Source organism: Panthera uncia, chromosome B1 (genome assembly GCF_023721935.1).
Source record: "Panthera uncia isolate 11264 chromosome B1, Puncia_PCG_1.0, whole genome shotgun sequence".
In the NCBI taxonomy this organism is placed as follows: Eukaryota; Metazoa; Chordata; class Mammalia; order Carnivora; family Felidae; genus Panthera; species Panthera uncia.
Window position 1 is genome coordinate 147,069,361 of NC_064811.1, and position 15,114 is coordinate 147,084,474.

Genomic DNA, 15,114 nt, shown 5'->3' on the forward strand with positions numbered 1-15,114 from the left:
CGGTCCCCGCTGGACCCCATTCCTGGACTGGAAAAGTTTACCTCCCCCAACATCCAAGAGATGCGACTCCGTGCTCTCAAAGGCGAGGGCTCGCCTCGTCTGCGGCCCCTGTTGCAGTCAGGAGAGAACGTTGCAGACTGGGATTTGCCCTGCCTCAGCTTAGCTAGCCACGTTGGTTTCTTCCAGCACATTTCTCAAGAGTGAGTCGGAGTTATGCAACCAGCATCATTAGCCTGTATCGAGTCCCAGGGAATACTTAAATCCACGGCACTGATTTCACACCTGGAAGGCTGTAGAAGTTTCGAAATTATTGTAAAACACCACCCGGATGATATATTGTCTGTTTAGGCCAGATTAGCAAGACACACGCGCGTATTCTACGTTTAAATCACACCCCGAAATGCGGAGACGATGTTTCTATGGGATCTACACGCGACAGAGAAAAACTGGAACAATTAATTATTGCTCTCTTTTTTTTGATTTCCTGTTTCTAAAGAAAGCGTTGGTATCAAGGACGAGTTAGGTAATGTGAACTAAAGAGCAAGCAGGTCGCTGTCGTTTAGACCTAATCACAATTCGTAGTTCAAGCAAAACTGCGTCTAATTGACACCGTGTATATTCCGCTACTCCTCTCCGGCTGCCCCGGCAGGGACGCCCCCAGGAGTATTTATTCCTAGGGCTGGAAACAAAACAACTAACCCGGTCTGCTGCGTAAGAGAGCGCTCCAAGATGGACTGCCGGAGAAAGGCATTTTGACCCCGCTGGAAATTACTCATATTGACAGACGCCCAGGGAAGGTAAATTACCCAGCGCGCTGACGTTACGCAGAAGCGCGCCCTGTTGCGACTCCGCCGCGGCGCCCAGGGGCCAGAGGCTCCTAGTTCGCTCCCCCAGATTCCAACAAAGCCTCGCTTTGCTTCTCGGGGCCTGGGATTTCAGCGTGAAGGCGACGGAGAGAGCGGTAAAAAGGTGCTAGAGAGGAATCGGGCGAGACAAAACCAGAAAAGCAATGGGAAAGAGACGTTCTGCGCTGTAGCGCAGGAGAGCTGTTGAGCCGGGGAGAAAACCAGCAAAATCCGCAGGGGAGGGAGTGAGGGAGGAGGCAGGGAGGGAGAGTACCGCGCAGCTCTGGGCTCCCAGGTCCGCCACTTGGGAGGTCCCGGCCCCAACGCAGGCCGGGCCAAACGTCCCCCCGGGAGGCTCGCTGCTCGGGCGGGGTCACAATTACACCTCGGCTCCAGGCGAGGACTTAAAAACCAAGTGGCGGGGGGCTGCAGTCTGGAAGCAAGGCCCTGCGGTCATCAGAGGGGGGCCGGGCCAGTGCGCAGGAACTTTTTACAAGGCGTGTGGGTACAAGGGGGGAAAAAATCAAAATAAACCACTTTCATCCAGCGTGGGCCGTGAAAATAAAAGCTGCCTTATAAGGGGGGAGAGCGGGAGTTTTGAAATTTAGTGTGTGTTTTGCTTTTATATAAAGAGTTTTGTGGTTTTACCTGATAACCTAGGGGGAACTGTGGGGGAAATAACTGCTAGATTTTTTTTAATTATTATTACTTCGGAAGAGGGCTGCAACAGGAGTTCACAGGTTTCTCCCAAATTAGCTTGTGTCCCCAAACTGGAAACAACTGCATGCGTCCATATAGATCGTTATACAAATTGGGGGACAATACTCGCGTGACCGGATTATTGTTGACGTAAAGCAGGATCCACTGGTCTCACCTCTTTTCTTTTTAAAAGTGAGTCTTTAAAACTGAGTCTGCAGAGGAGGCGGAATGGAAAGCGTCAGGAAGTGTAACATCTCATTTTTACTGGCGATTGGACTGGAATCCTTCTCTAAGAGCAACCCGCATGGCTACAAAATACCCTACTCAGGGCGCAAAGACCAGGCGAAACTGGCCGGGCGGCTGCAGGGAGGGCGCCCAGCCAAGCCCGGCTCTGGCCCTTGGCTCAAAGAAGGGGACCTGACAGTCGGTCCCCTCCTGGGCAGGGTAGGGCTGGGGGAGGCGGCTACCTCCTCCTGGACTTGGGCCTCGAGTTTGCGGTATTTTTAGCTTCTCTCTCTGGGTTCCCTAGAGGCTCTTTTGTAAACCGAACGGAGGCTCTCCAAACTGCCCTCACTTGGAGGGGGTGTGGGAGTAGGTGGAGGCGGCTGCATGGGTATTTTGAAGGGGAAAAAAATTGCTTACGTTTAAATTAAAGCCAAAGTCTCTAGGTTTTTGTCCTTACTGCCTTTTCTCTTTTTCGCCCCCCCTCCTGGCCCAGGCCCATGGGAACACGCCAAATTCCATACCCCATACCGTGGGGGTATGAATGGGTAGGATCTAGACATTTAGAGCAGAATCAGAGTGTCGTGCGCCCTTCCTTTCCGCCTTTCATTCCGGCTTTCCCGACCACTACTGCTCCCGGGAGCCGGCCTAGGAATCCTCGGGAAGGGTAGGGAGGAGAGGAGGACTCTCTGTCGCCTTCGAGGAAGCAGGGACACGGGGCATTTATTTTTTAAATAAAGGCTTATAATAAGTCCAACTGTTTCTGCAACTTAGTTTCCAACCCAGTGTGGGCCCAGGGATGCGAACCTCGAGACCCAGACTAGCAAGTCTCAACTGGGCAGATGTTTATTACTTAGAACTCCAGGTCTCCCTGCGCCCCCTCTCACCTTGGAGATGCCCTAGTCCAGTTTCCCGGCTGGGGTCGCAGCCAAGACTTTCATGTCCCGCTTTTCCCCATCCCGGATCCGGCTGGGCCCCGGACGGCTCCTGTACCTGGCCTTCACACCGCTTCGCGATCCCTGCAGACAGCGCCATCCCCCCCCCCCCCCGCCCACCCCCCGTTCTTAGGCTCGACGCTGCCCCTCGAAATTGCCCAGGCTGGCGGGACGGCGCTCCGCTGTGGAAAACAAGGACGGGGAGGCAGGAGCCAAGAGCTGGTACTCTCTGCTTCCGCCTTAGAGTCAATCCTCTCCCCCATCCCTTCCCCACAGGGAGTGTTCGGCCTTGCGGCGCACCCCAGCCGCCTGGAGTGCTCCACGTTGCCCCCACGTCCCAGACGCCGTGCCTCTACCCACCGGATTGCCTTCGGGGCCCCTCGGTGCTGTGTCGACCGCGCGGCGCCGTGGGTCGTGCGAACAGGAACCACCAGGCCCACCAGATCTGCTCTCCTAGCAGCCGGGTAGCCTAGCGTGTCGAAGATGCTCCGAGGAGGAGGAAGTGCAGAGAAAACAGAAGAGGAAGGAAAAGTGTGTGTGTGTGTGTGTGGGGGGGGGGGTTGACATACACAAGCACGCAAAACTGACTTTGCTGATGGACTTTTTCAGTTTCACACGAAGCGACCTGTAGTATCTGGAGAAGGTTTTTGAAGACGTTTAGGAGGGAGGGTGAGTTTTCTGCTGAGAAACTCAATCTGCCATACAGTAGCGGCCCCATCTGGGATCTGTCACTGCTGACAGCACCACAGGGCACAGACGTGATCTTCTGCACAGCCTGCACTCCCCGAAATACCCTCCTTAATCAAAGGATGTCTGCGCGCCGGAGCTCAGCTGACCGCGCCGGGAGCAGAACGGCCAGCAAATCCACACCCCCCCACCCCGGCCCGCCCCCCTCCCCACGGACACCGCAACGGCCCCTCTCCTCTAACTAGCACATTAATTAAAAGCGGAAAGGAGACAGAGGCTGATGTCATTGCTCTCAGAAGATCATAAACGTAAAAGAGTCATCCTGTGAGAATCCCTGAAAATGACTTTAATGAATAATTTCAGAGACAGTTATGGCTTTGGGTAATTACTGAGCGAGAATATGAAAACCAGATTTGCAAAGCAAAGGCGATGGTCAGGCGGCCTGGCGGCCACTTTCTCCCCTGAAAACCGCACCAGCTTTCTTCTCCGCCAAATTCTAGTTACAGACTTGGGATGCATGTTCGTCTTTAAAAATAAAAGCAACAAACACGCATTTTTCTGTTCCTGCATTTCTGCCTTATCCTAAAGGCAAACAGATCAGCTCAAGGCAACCACAACCCACTTTGGGTAGAAGCCAACCAGGCACTGGCCTCAGTGGCCATGGGCTTCCATCTTTTCAGGAAGGAGTTATCAGCCACCACTTTGGTTTAGAATGATTTTTTTTTTTTTTGGTCTCTTCCGTAGGTGACTTACAATAAAAGTTGAAAACTCTGCCCCCGAGTAAATAAAAAACTGTTTGTTTCAAATCCTGTCAGCTGTTGGAGCAGCAAACAAGTGAACAGCGAATGACCCCGCTTCTTAGAGAAAAATCTGCAGGTCTCCCTAAGTCTAGTTCTTGTTTGCCATGATGATTTCGTTCTACAATAAGGAATGATGTTTTGAAACACTCCATCTGGTCACAGGGATGCGTCAGGCTGGGCTTGGTTGTTCATGATTAGTTGTGTGCAAGGAAGTATTAATAAAAAGGTATTACAGGCAAAAGTAATGTGGGTGTTTGTTGTTAGTTTTGTTTTTTAATGGTCTGTATGATTCGGAAAACTGCCCGCTTGTCTGAGTACTCCATCATTAAGGAAGATCTTGGAGAAGCCACTTACCAGCACCCCTGGCAAACTACAGTATGCAGCTATTATCTGCCCCTCCCCCCTAAAAGCAGTTAGGCCCCTCCTCCTCCAGTCATTAAGGATTCAGTTGTCTTAAAGTCCCTTTCTCCATTCCTAGCCCCCAAACTCTCCCACTCACTCCCCAGTTCCACGTTTTCTTCCCCTTCTGCCAGGGATAAGGGTGGGTAGAAGGGGGAGCCAAACTCTCTCAAATGTGACATTTTCACTGACTTAGGAGGAAATGGTCCTCATCCGCTGTAGATTACACGAAGACACTTTGGAATTTAGTGTACTGAGTTGCCTCAAAGAATTGAAGAGGGGTGAATGTTTGGGAAATTTTCTCTACCAGATTCCCTGTTTATTGTTGATGTCTCCCCCCTCCCCCCCGCAACAGATCTTCTTGTCACTACCTTCAAATCATGGGCTATGAATTATTTTCCCTCTAGCTAAATTCACTGTAAGCACTGGCTTGGGCTTTGCAACCTGTGTGTAAATAAATAACATCTTCTGGGTTTGCTTTGAGTCCTTGCATTGCCCAATTAAATCGAGTTGTGGGACTGATCCAAGATGTGGCCAGTTCTCTCCCTGTGGAGACTCTGAATCATTCAGGCCTTGCCCTCCCCTCCCCCATCCTTGATAAAGCTATCCTCATCCCTAGGGTCCAGTGTTTCACAGCGGTGGTTGAGAGAGAGCCCAGACTGAGGAATTGGCTGCAGGCTGTAGGTGTGTGTGGCCTCAGGCAGTGGTTCCTGAACACCAGGTGGTGGGGGGGGGGGGGGAGTTTTAGTAGCTGAAGCCTTCATTTCTCTGACCTGACCTGCTGAATCAGAATTTCTGGTAAAGGTGGGGTGAAAATGAGGCCTGAATTTATAATTTTATCAAGTTCTTCAGAGATTTTGGGTAACTACTGTGATCAGCTCCAACCTAAAGTGCTCTGGAGTTGGATTCATCCTAGAGATCAGACGGTGCCACAGGACGCTAAAGTCAGAGGTCCAGGGGGTCCTCTCCCCTTCTGGAATGGTACAAATGAAACCAGCCTCTGCTCTGGGCACTGGAACATAGTAGGAGACAAGCTGCTGCCAGTCGTTGTTTCAGCCCAAACCACTCGCACTGGGGAAAGCGGGAGGGTAGACGGAAGAAGTTTAGCGTCTCTGTCCTTTGGATCCATTGGGCTTTAACAGCAGGTGCAGAGACAAAGGTTCGAAGAGGTGGCCTGTTTGGAAATTAGCGTCTGTCCGGACACCTCAGTAGGCAGAAACTCCTACTATTTTGGCCTGAGGCCTGTGGGGCCCAAGCGGGTACCAGTGCGGAAAGGGCAGCCCCAAGAGCCGCCTCTCTTGCCTCTTGCCGGCACGGGCACCGCGGCCCTGGCCGCAGCTGTTGGTGTAGGAGAGCGGCACCCTGGGGCAGGGAGAGAGGAGCGCCCGCAGGTCAGGGCCCGCTGTGGGAGGCTTTTCCAGGCTGAAAGCACCAGACGCAGCGAGCTGGAAAATTTAAAGTGAGGAGGGGGCCAGTAGAAACTGTAACTGGCCCCTCCTTACCTCCAACAAGAAAAACAAAAACGTCTTCTGGGCTAAAAATACATATTTAGAAAGTCCCTGTGCGCAAGCAGGCGGCGCGTTCCAGCTGCCGGCCTGGCCCAGGGAGGACTTGGCCGCGCGGCCGCCGATTACACCCAGCTCGGCTGGGATGGCTCCGAGCCGTCTGCCCTGACGTCAGCGAGGCTCCGGGCCCCGCCGCGGCGAGATAGGCAGCGCGGCCGGGCGCGGGCGCGGCGCTAATCACTCCCAGATGTCCCTAATAGCGGAGATAAAGACGGAAGGAGCGGCCGGGAATAAATTTGTAATCAGGGCTCTACCATCTGATCATCAAAGCGGCCCAAATGCCGGGAGAATTTGAAGGGAATGTGTGCGTAGGGGGGTCACGTTTAGGGGAGAGGCGGGGGACGGGATCCTCGAAGGAAACTGACTTGGGCAGGGTGGAGCGAGAACAGGGAGAGAAGTCGAACTTCTGTGCGCGTGTAAGTCAGATACAGTGCACTTTAACTTCCACGAGCCTGACTGGCCGAAGCCGCGGAGCTGTTAGAGGCCAATTAGAAGCCGGCAGACAGTAGCTGTGCGGAAAGTACGCGTGGGGCAGAAGCTGGAGGGTAGAGCTGCGCGCTCCGAGCTGTCCAGCCCCCGGAAATGTGCGATTCGTTTCCTCTCCTGGAGTTACCCCCTCTCCCCTCCTCCCCTTTCTAAACAGTTAAAAAAAATGCTTCTTTTTCCCACCTCCCCACCCCCCTCCCCGCTACCCTGTGGACATAAACCCTACACCAAGGTTGAGCTTGCTCAGGAAGGGGGATACAGGAGTTTCGAGCCGAGGTCTGAGGGAGGGCGGCTCTAAGGTCTTTCTCTGCGAGGGATCCACGGGCTGCTACAGGCCAGGAATCCAGTGCGTCGCTGAGACTCGTTAGTGCCTATTCCTCGCGCAAGGGGATGGACCGTAGGTGTTGGGGCTGCGTGGAAGGAAGGGTTTCCTCAGGTCAACAGATCCAGAGAAGACCAGCAAGGCCAAGGGTCCAGATTCGGCCCTCCACGAGGCCTAAGCCGTAAGCCTCCTTTGCAGATCATCTCCGCTTGGCACCTACCACCAGTTCTTTTTCCAAATACAGGCGCGTGGGTGGGACTCGCGCGCAGAGAGAACGAAAGGCGGCTGTGGAAGAGAAAATTGCGATCCGCACGCGCAGTGTTAGACACAGCATTTCTTTAAAGCTACAGGAATAGTTGAGAGGTTTCCCGCGCTTTGTAGACCCGTAGCGCAAATGCAGTTCTGGCTATTGTGGCATCCTTTGGCCAGTGCATCGTCGTCTGCGCGCACACCTCAAGCCCTTGCAACCGGCTGGGGTTCTCTCAGCAAAGCTGAAGTCTCGGAAGTAGCTTACAGGCCTCCTTCCGCTCCCGGTGGCTTTGATTTTGAGCTCACTCTCACCCTAGGCACCCCTTCCTGCGAAATCGGCACACAACTCTCCCTCCAGCTTCCTTATCAACCGGTGGGATACCAGCTCTGTGATCCTCGCCAGCAGCAGGCAGCAGCCAGTAGTGGCATAGATGAGGAGGAAGGGATCGAGCCACCCTCCACCCAGACTCTCGCCCACGTGCTACCCTCTCTGGCGACAGGGCTGCACCCACCTCCTCGCGGGGACGACCAGACCACCTGGTCCTGAGAGGGGCGGCCTAGGCCAGGAGGCCCACCCTCCCTAGGTGCCCAGACCTAAGGGCTAACCCACTCTGATTCTAGAGCTTCCCACCAAGCCCCCAGAGGGTCGGGCGGGGATTTAGAAGGCAGGAAGAACCACTAGTGACGTTGCTGTCTTATTTTCATGATTTCGACCTGAAAAAAAGCTCTTAAAGCTGTCGTCGGTGTCCCAGCTGGGGGAGAGGGCGGTGAAAGTCCTGGAAAATTGTGACTGGGAGCAAGGAGTGTGCTGAGGTCCCACTCTGTTGAGTTTTCCAGGTTACTTCCCAAGAAGTTGAGAATGGGTCTGTAGGAACACGCGCGTGCGCGCCCCCCGCCCCCCCCCCCCCGCGCGCGCGCGCACACACACACACACACACACACACACACACACACACACACACAGCGGGCGAGCCCTCTCCCCGCCAGGGCTCAAGGGTTATCAGGCGTTCGGCCTGCGAGGAGGTCTGGGGCCGGCCCCTGACAGCCAGATCTACCATCAATTTACCTTCCGCCGCCCCAGCTTCCCATTTAGCTTTTAACGTCAAATCCTGCATTTTTGTCGGCTCCGGCCTGTCTAGAGAGCTTGTGATTTCGCTGCAGGAGTGATTGCTTTTAACAAAATGGCAGCAACCACATTATCCGAGCAATTAAAACAGAGGCCTTTTAGCCGATTCTGCAAGGCAAGAGGTTGGAAACTTTTTTTTTTTTTTCTTTAAGCAAAGAAGAAAGGGAGTTAAAAGAGAAATGAATGCGTAGAAGAGAAAAACATGGAAACTCGGAAGACACTCCTGCCCAGCACAGCACTCACTTCCCGGTACTTGACAACGTGGGGTAGGGATGTTGGGTGGCCGGGAGCGTTGGAAAGGTTGGGATGTCCTGGGCGACCGTGGAGATGGAAAATCTGGGGTGTCTTGACACTTAGGGTGTGCATCCGGTCAGTGGTTCGGCCCCCGGAGGCGTTGGGTCTGCTGGACGTCTGGCCGGTTGGGATTTCCCACAGGTTGCAATGTGGAGATGGTTGAGGTGTCGCGGCCGGGTGCTGCTGGGCCAGAGGAACTGCGCCGGCAGGCAGGAGAGGAGGCGGGCAGCGCCTGGCCCGGGCCAGACAAAGAGGACGGATTTCTGCAGCGCGGGTTTTAAAGCATGCGTAGCAGCAAGCTGCCCCATAGCGATGCCGCTGCCAGGGTCTTCTGGATCTCCTCTGCTGGTGTTTAATAAACCAGAAAAAGTGTTAGACCTGCAAAAGTGCATTAAGGCCCAGATGGTAAAGGCAAGCGCAGGCACACTTGCGGGTTGAAGATAACTTCTCTCCAGTTCCTGTTTTAAAAACCTCACCACCTCCGCCACCACTCACTCCACTGTTTTGGTAATCTCTTTTCTTCCACACCTAGGATGTTGAAGTCTCTCTCTCTCTCTCTCTCTCTCTCTCACGGATTACAGTAAAGATGCAAAAGGCCGCTGGAGACAGGGAAGGGAGAGAGCCACTCAAACCATCAGGAATCCCGAGAGTAATAGAAAATCAGGGCGCGCCTCCCTACGCCCCCCCACCCCGTGCTATAAACAAAGGCAAGTGTCTGTAAACACATCCCGCGCCCACCACGTCGGCCCAGCGCCGCCTGACCCGAGGGGAGAAAGTTCAGATCGCTTTGGCCGAGTTGTTCTAACCCCTCGCCCTCGCGTTGTCAGCTGCCCGCAGAAGGAACCCACAGAGCCACTTGCTCGTCTCTCTCCCAGCACTTGCGAATTTGCCCGCTGCAGGCGGCCGGCTCAAAGTGGGCGCCCGCGAGCCGTGGGAACCTCTGGGGTATCGGGGGGGGAGGGTCTGTGCCTGGAGCCGAGGTGCGAACATCACCCCGAGGATGGGTTCCAAGATGGAAACCCTCTGGCAAACCTCCCTAACACCAGATTTATATACGTGGCGTTTCATGAAACAAACCGCTTTTTAATACGTTTCACCTTTCTCCACTCCGCCCCCCCCCCAACTTCATCTCTCCCCTCCTCCCTCCCCTCCCTGGCCTGCGGAGTCCTTTATGGCACTTCAGTTTCTCTGGTTCCTAGAACAGATTCCGGCTCTAGCCGAGACTACGGGCAAAGGAGGCCTCAGGGACTTCCTTTCTGGATGTGCTGGGACTCCTGGAGACCAATCCTCAGACGGGTAAAGTCCCTCGCGGCTGGTAGCCGAGGGAGGGAGCCTCTTGCTCGGCTGGCCTGGGGCCGGGAAGACTTCAGTCACCGCACAGTTAATATTGAGTTCCTTGTAGCTCCTTGTAAATCCAGACCCCCCCCTTCACCCCCCTTTAAATCCTTGGTTGTGTTAGCGATTTCTTACTTGACGTAAAATTCCTTGTTACCTAATCATGCCCCCCCCCCCCCCCCCCAAAGCTCTTCTCCTCCCCTGGCCGGCTCAGAGGAGAATCCCCCTGATGAAGACTACAAGCAAAAACCTCCTCTTTTCCTCTTTTTTCTTTTCCTAGATGAAAACCTTATATTTTGAATTAAAGACTCTAAGACTATTTCCTGCGGCTGCAATAGTGCCTGGGATCTTCCTCAAACCTCCTCCACCTAAAAGGTGCTCCCCAAACAAAAACCAAAGTCCCCACAGAATGGCATCTGGTTGATTTCAGGAAAACAAGGACAACTTTCTACCTTTCCAGCGAACTGCCAAGGTCCCTCGGCCCCAGATCCTCCTACTACAGACCACTCAACCTTCTCCAGGCGGCTGGGGGCTGGGGGGTGGGGGGAAGGAGACAGGACTTGCAAGGAGCCCAGGTCCTTTAGTAGGATTTTCACCAAGGCCACTTCCCTGGGAGGGCGGGAGCTCACATTGATGACTGATCGGAACTACCAACTCTTTCAAATAAAGTTAGAGGCAATCATGATAATTTAGTTTACTTCTGAATATTTTAAATATTATGAAAACAAGTATAACAGTTTTGTTTTCAAAACTCTTCTGAGGTATCAACCATTAAAAGATTGGGGTTTTTGTAAAAAAACACACAGTGGTTTATTGAATACTTACAACGTTTACACCTTCAATATTAATTAAATTCCACTTAGTTTTAGAGGACGGAAGTGCACAAAACAAGTAGCTGTTGGAAACATCTTCAAATAGGGAACGACCACAGATGAAAAGACAGCACTAGATACCGACCCCAACTGAAATGTTAGCGGCCCCGTTTTCTGCTTTGAAATAAAACTTTATAATCCCCAGGAATATTTATATCCAAAGGCCAAGTATTAAAGATACACTTTACATACACACTATTGTCTGCTGTCTTTATCTGGAAGGGGTTGGGTAAGTGGGGTGGGAGCAACGCTGGTGTCTACACAGCCTTGAGGGAACATTCACACACAGAGAATCTACGAGACGACGGGATCCCTTACCACGCGGGAGTGTCCTCTTCATATTAAAATATGGAATGCTTTTCTTCAAATATCCACTTTTTTTTTTGGAGGGGGAGGTGGGGAGCGGATGCCTCAAAGGGGGGCAAAGAGAGGGGAGGCAAATTGCACATAAATAAACCGGATGATTCCAAATGCAAGAAGTCCTCAGAGCGGAGCGTGGAGAGCTTGCCCGGAGTCCTGGGTCTGCTTCCGGCTCCTGGGCCCCGGCTCACTCGCGCTCTCCTCCTCCTCCTCCTCCTCACTGCTTGAGCTCCAGGGCCCAGACGTGCTGCGGCCAGCCTGTCCGGCCTTTGGTTTTCTTGTCGTTGCTGCTCACTGTGCTTTTCAAGATTTCGTTCTGGGCAGAGGAGAGGCGAAGGAGAGAAAAGTGGAAAGAGAAATTCAGAAAGGAGACCTGGTTCCACGCCACCCCCTGCACTTTCCGGGGAGAAAAGGAGAGAATGAAAGAACGAGTAAGGGATGAGAAGGGGATGGTTTCAACTCAGCCCCGGCAGGAAAACGACGAAGGTTTGCGCAGCCCTAGCTACCGCCCAGGCCTTCCACGCGCCTGCAACGCTCAACTACCGGATAGGCAAGCTTATAAACAACCAGCCGTTTCCAAGTCGTTTATGGAGGGGCTGGGGGCCTTTTCTCTGACTCCAGATGTAGGGGCGCGAGCGGGGGTCGGCGCTAAATCTGGTTTCCCTGTTTTCAATCGCAATCCCAGATTCGAGCTCTAGGGTAGATGGGGGAGACGTTTCTTCTGCCCTGGCCTGGGCTGGCCGGCAAGGGGCTCTGGGTCACCAACTCGGCAGTGCCTCTCCTCCAAGGCCTCTGAAATCCCCAGTTATTCCAGAGGTCACTCGATTATGCACAGACTAAAGCGCCACAGGCCCCAAAGAAGAAAAACTAGACAAATGGCATTATTTCCCAGGTCCTCCATGGCAATAGCCCTGCTCTGAACACCACCAACCTGTGGGCACTTGGTCGGAACTGGAGAAAACTGCTTTTCAGTTATAGTTCTGTGTTCCTGATAACAACAATGACAGCGACCATATTAGTATTTACTGTTTGTCTTAAAATGCTCAGGGGAATAAAACAAGAAAGACCCACGAAGTACACTCATCTGGGAAGTTTCAGTATAACCTCATCGCCAAAGAGAAACCGGAGCTGCATTTTGAAGTTCAGAGTACTTATTATTTACGTTTACCTCTATGTCTTCTGAGCACTGCGATGAGAACAGCCTTAAAACTCTCTTACCATCAGCGGTGGCCTAGTTCTCCAGGGAGGGATAAGGGGCCGATAGTGGAATAATTGGAACCTAGCGCTTGCAGGCGACTTATTTTAGAAATACCTGAAAGCAAGATCGGATTGGAGGCCAAATGAAGGCTCTAAAAGACATGGAATGACTGGGCCAGTGCAATCGAAAGATCAGGGGGAACCCTGAGTCCGAAAGGCATGCCCGAAGTGCCTGTGGGAATAGCGGTAACCCGGAGGGAAGATCACCAGCGCGGAGCATCCCTCTTAACCTCCTCCTCCTGCTGCCGTCCTCCCCCATCTCCTCAGCCTCTTTCCATAACCTGGTTTTAACAACTTTGGCTTAGGATGCTGGCAAAGGAGGGGGGATGTCACTGCTCAGCCCAACTGGAAGGAGGCCAGTGGTACCGCTCCCCCGAACCCGGCACCCCCTCTGCCCCCTGCCCCCTGGTACTGACCAGCTCCTTCTTCCTCTTCTCTTCTTTCACATCTGTCTTCTTGATCTCCGCCTTGAAGGCCTCCGCCTCGCCATTCTGGTCGTCCTTGGCCAGCAGGTCCATGAGGTAGGCGATGTAGCTGGTGGCCAGGCGCAGCGTCTTGATCTTGGAGAGTTTGGTGTCGGCCGGCACGTTGGGGATACACTCGCGCAGTTCGGCGAAGGCGCTGTTGATGCTCTGAGTCCTGCGCCGCTCCTTGCGGTTAGCAGTGCCCCGGCGCTTCACCGGGCGCGGCCCCCCCTAGGCCCGGGGGCCCGGCGCCCGGCGGCACCCCCCCGTAATGGGAGTGGTCCAGGCCGGCGGCGCCGCTGGCGTACTCGGGGCTGTAGGACAGGGCCATGCTATAGTCGGGGGGCGACATCTCGGGGTGGCCGATGAGCCAGCCATGGAAGTAGGGGTTCTCCTCGTGGCTGCAGCGGCTGGCGGCGGCGGCAGCGGCGGCGGCGGCGGCGGCGGCGAACGGATAGCCCTCATGGTGCACCACCGGGTGGTGGGGGAAGCCCCCCACCAGACTCATATCGCCCTCCGCGCCCCTCCACGCGCCCCAGCGTGCGCGCAGCCCCGCCGCGCCCTCGGCCGGGGCCCCCGCTTCGGCGCTGGGCGGCCTCCCCCACCCCCCGCCCCCCAGCCCTCGGGCGCCCGGGCCGGCCCGGCAGCCGCAGAGGGGGCTGCTGCAGCCCGGGCCCCGATCCCCCGCCTGGCCCGCCGGGCCTGCCTCAGCAGCACTGCGGCCGCCGGCTCCCCATAGGGCGCGGCGAGCTGGTCCCGGCACCGTGCGCCCCTGGCCGCGGCGGCCGCCGGCTCCCGCCTGGCTCCCCGGCCCGCGCGCCGGCTCCTGCTTCCCGGGCAGCTGCGGGGAGGCAGAATCCTCTCGTGCTCATGCAAAGGTGCCCGGGCTCCCGCGAGGCTGCTTCGCGGAGTCGCCGGCCTCCACCGCGGCCGCGATCCCGGCACCGAAGCTAACTCGGAATCCCAGGGCGAGTCCGAGCCGCGGGTGTAAGAGCCGGCCCGGCTCTGCAGGGAGGCGGCGGGGTCGGCTGCTCACTGTGAAGCTACCTCCGTGCGACCCTCCCCTTCCCGCCCCTTCCCCTCCCCCCACCAGCCCGGTCTGGGTTCTTGGGCGCTTATTGTTTTAATGAAATTTTTGGTTGTTGTTGTTTTTGGTCCTGGAAATGTGATTTTAGCAGCGGGTAACGTGTCCTCACTCCTCCCGGGCTCCCTCGGAGGGTTTTCAGAGAGGTCTCAGTGCATCCATTTTCTCAGATCCTCTCCTTCTTTCAGGGGAAGGATCTGGGGCCCTGCGGGCGCCTCGGCGCGCGAAGGCGGCGGCTCGGGTTCTCGGCGGGGTCCGCGCAGTGGCCGAGGGAGCTCCTGGGTGGCGGCGGCGGCGGCGGTTCTCCTGGGCTGGACGCCGTGAGGGGAGGAAGCGGATTTTCCCAGCAAGATCTCCATGTACAGCTACATCTTTAGGGCTGCTCGGGTTAATATATGTCGTCAGAGGCTCCTCACGCCAATCCCGGGGCGGCGGGGGCGGTGCCTCTCGCTCTCCGCAATAAAACTTTTTGATGTTCTCGTTGCTAATTGTCGAAGTCCTCTTCCAGGATTGGCTGCCCCTTCATAACCATAAGATAATTAAAACGAGGGGGGGCAGGGTTAAAAAAACTTTTTTATCAGCTAGAGGTTAATGCAAGTGTTTAACAGATGCTGTCCTATTAAATTATCCCCCCCCCCCCCCCCCCCAAGTCTCAAATATTGAAGAATCTCAAACCAGGTATAGTATCACTCTGCTTTCTTTTCTGGTTAAAAACAAACAAAAAAAGGTGGAGGGGACGCAGGTATTTCTTTTGGAGGTGTTTTTGTAGGTAACCGAGGCAAGAAAATCAGCAGGCAGCCGCGTGCTATTTTTGCGCGGGGGCCGAGCGCAGAGGCGGCGGGCGGCGGGGTCCCTGCAAAGGGGCGGTTGGGGGCCGGCGCTGTCTTCTCGCCGAGGCGCGCAGCGGGCGCGGCGCGGAAAGGCTGCGCCTCCGACCTGGGCGCAGGCTGGGAGTGCCCGCCTCGAGGTCTCCTTACTTACCCACCACGGTACGTGGCCAGGGCCGTCTGAGGTGGCTTCTGTTATCGTGGCTGCTTTTGAGGATCATGGTTAAGACCACCGGACGGACGGTCAAGCCGGTTGTAAATACCCGTCTTTCCATGTTCTTCAGGG

General features: G+C 55.1%; 1 protein-coding gene across 1 annotated transcript; it reads right to left on the reverse strand.

Moving 5' to 3' along the window:
• Positions 1 to 10,333: 10,333 nt before the first annotated feature.
• On the reverse strand, positions 10,334 to 13,554 carry HAND2 (heart and neural crest derivatives expressed 2). Its single transcript, XM_049631341.1, is given in 3 exon segments — positions 10,334 to 11,512; positions 12,870 to 13,148; positions 13,150 to 13,554. Coding segments are annotated over 3 exon segments (654 nt in total). The 5' UTR covers positions 13,426 to 13,554; the 3' UTR covers positions 10,334 to 11,413.
• Between the last annotated feature and the right edge of the window lie 1,560 nt (positions 13,555 to 15,114).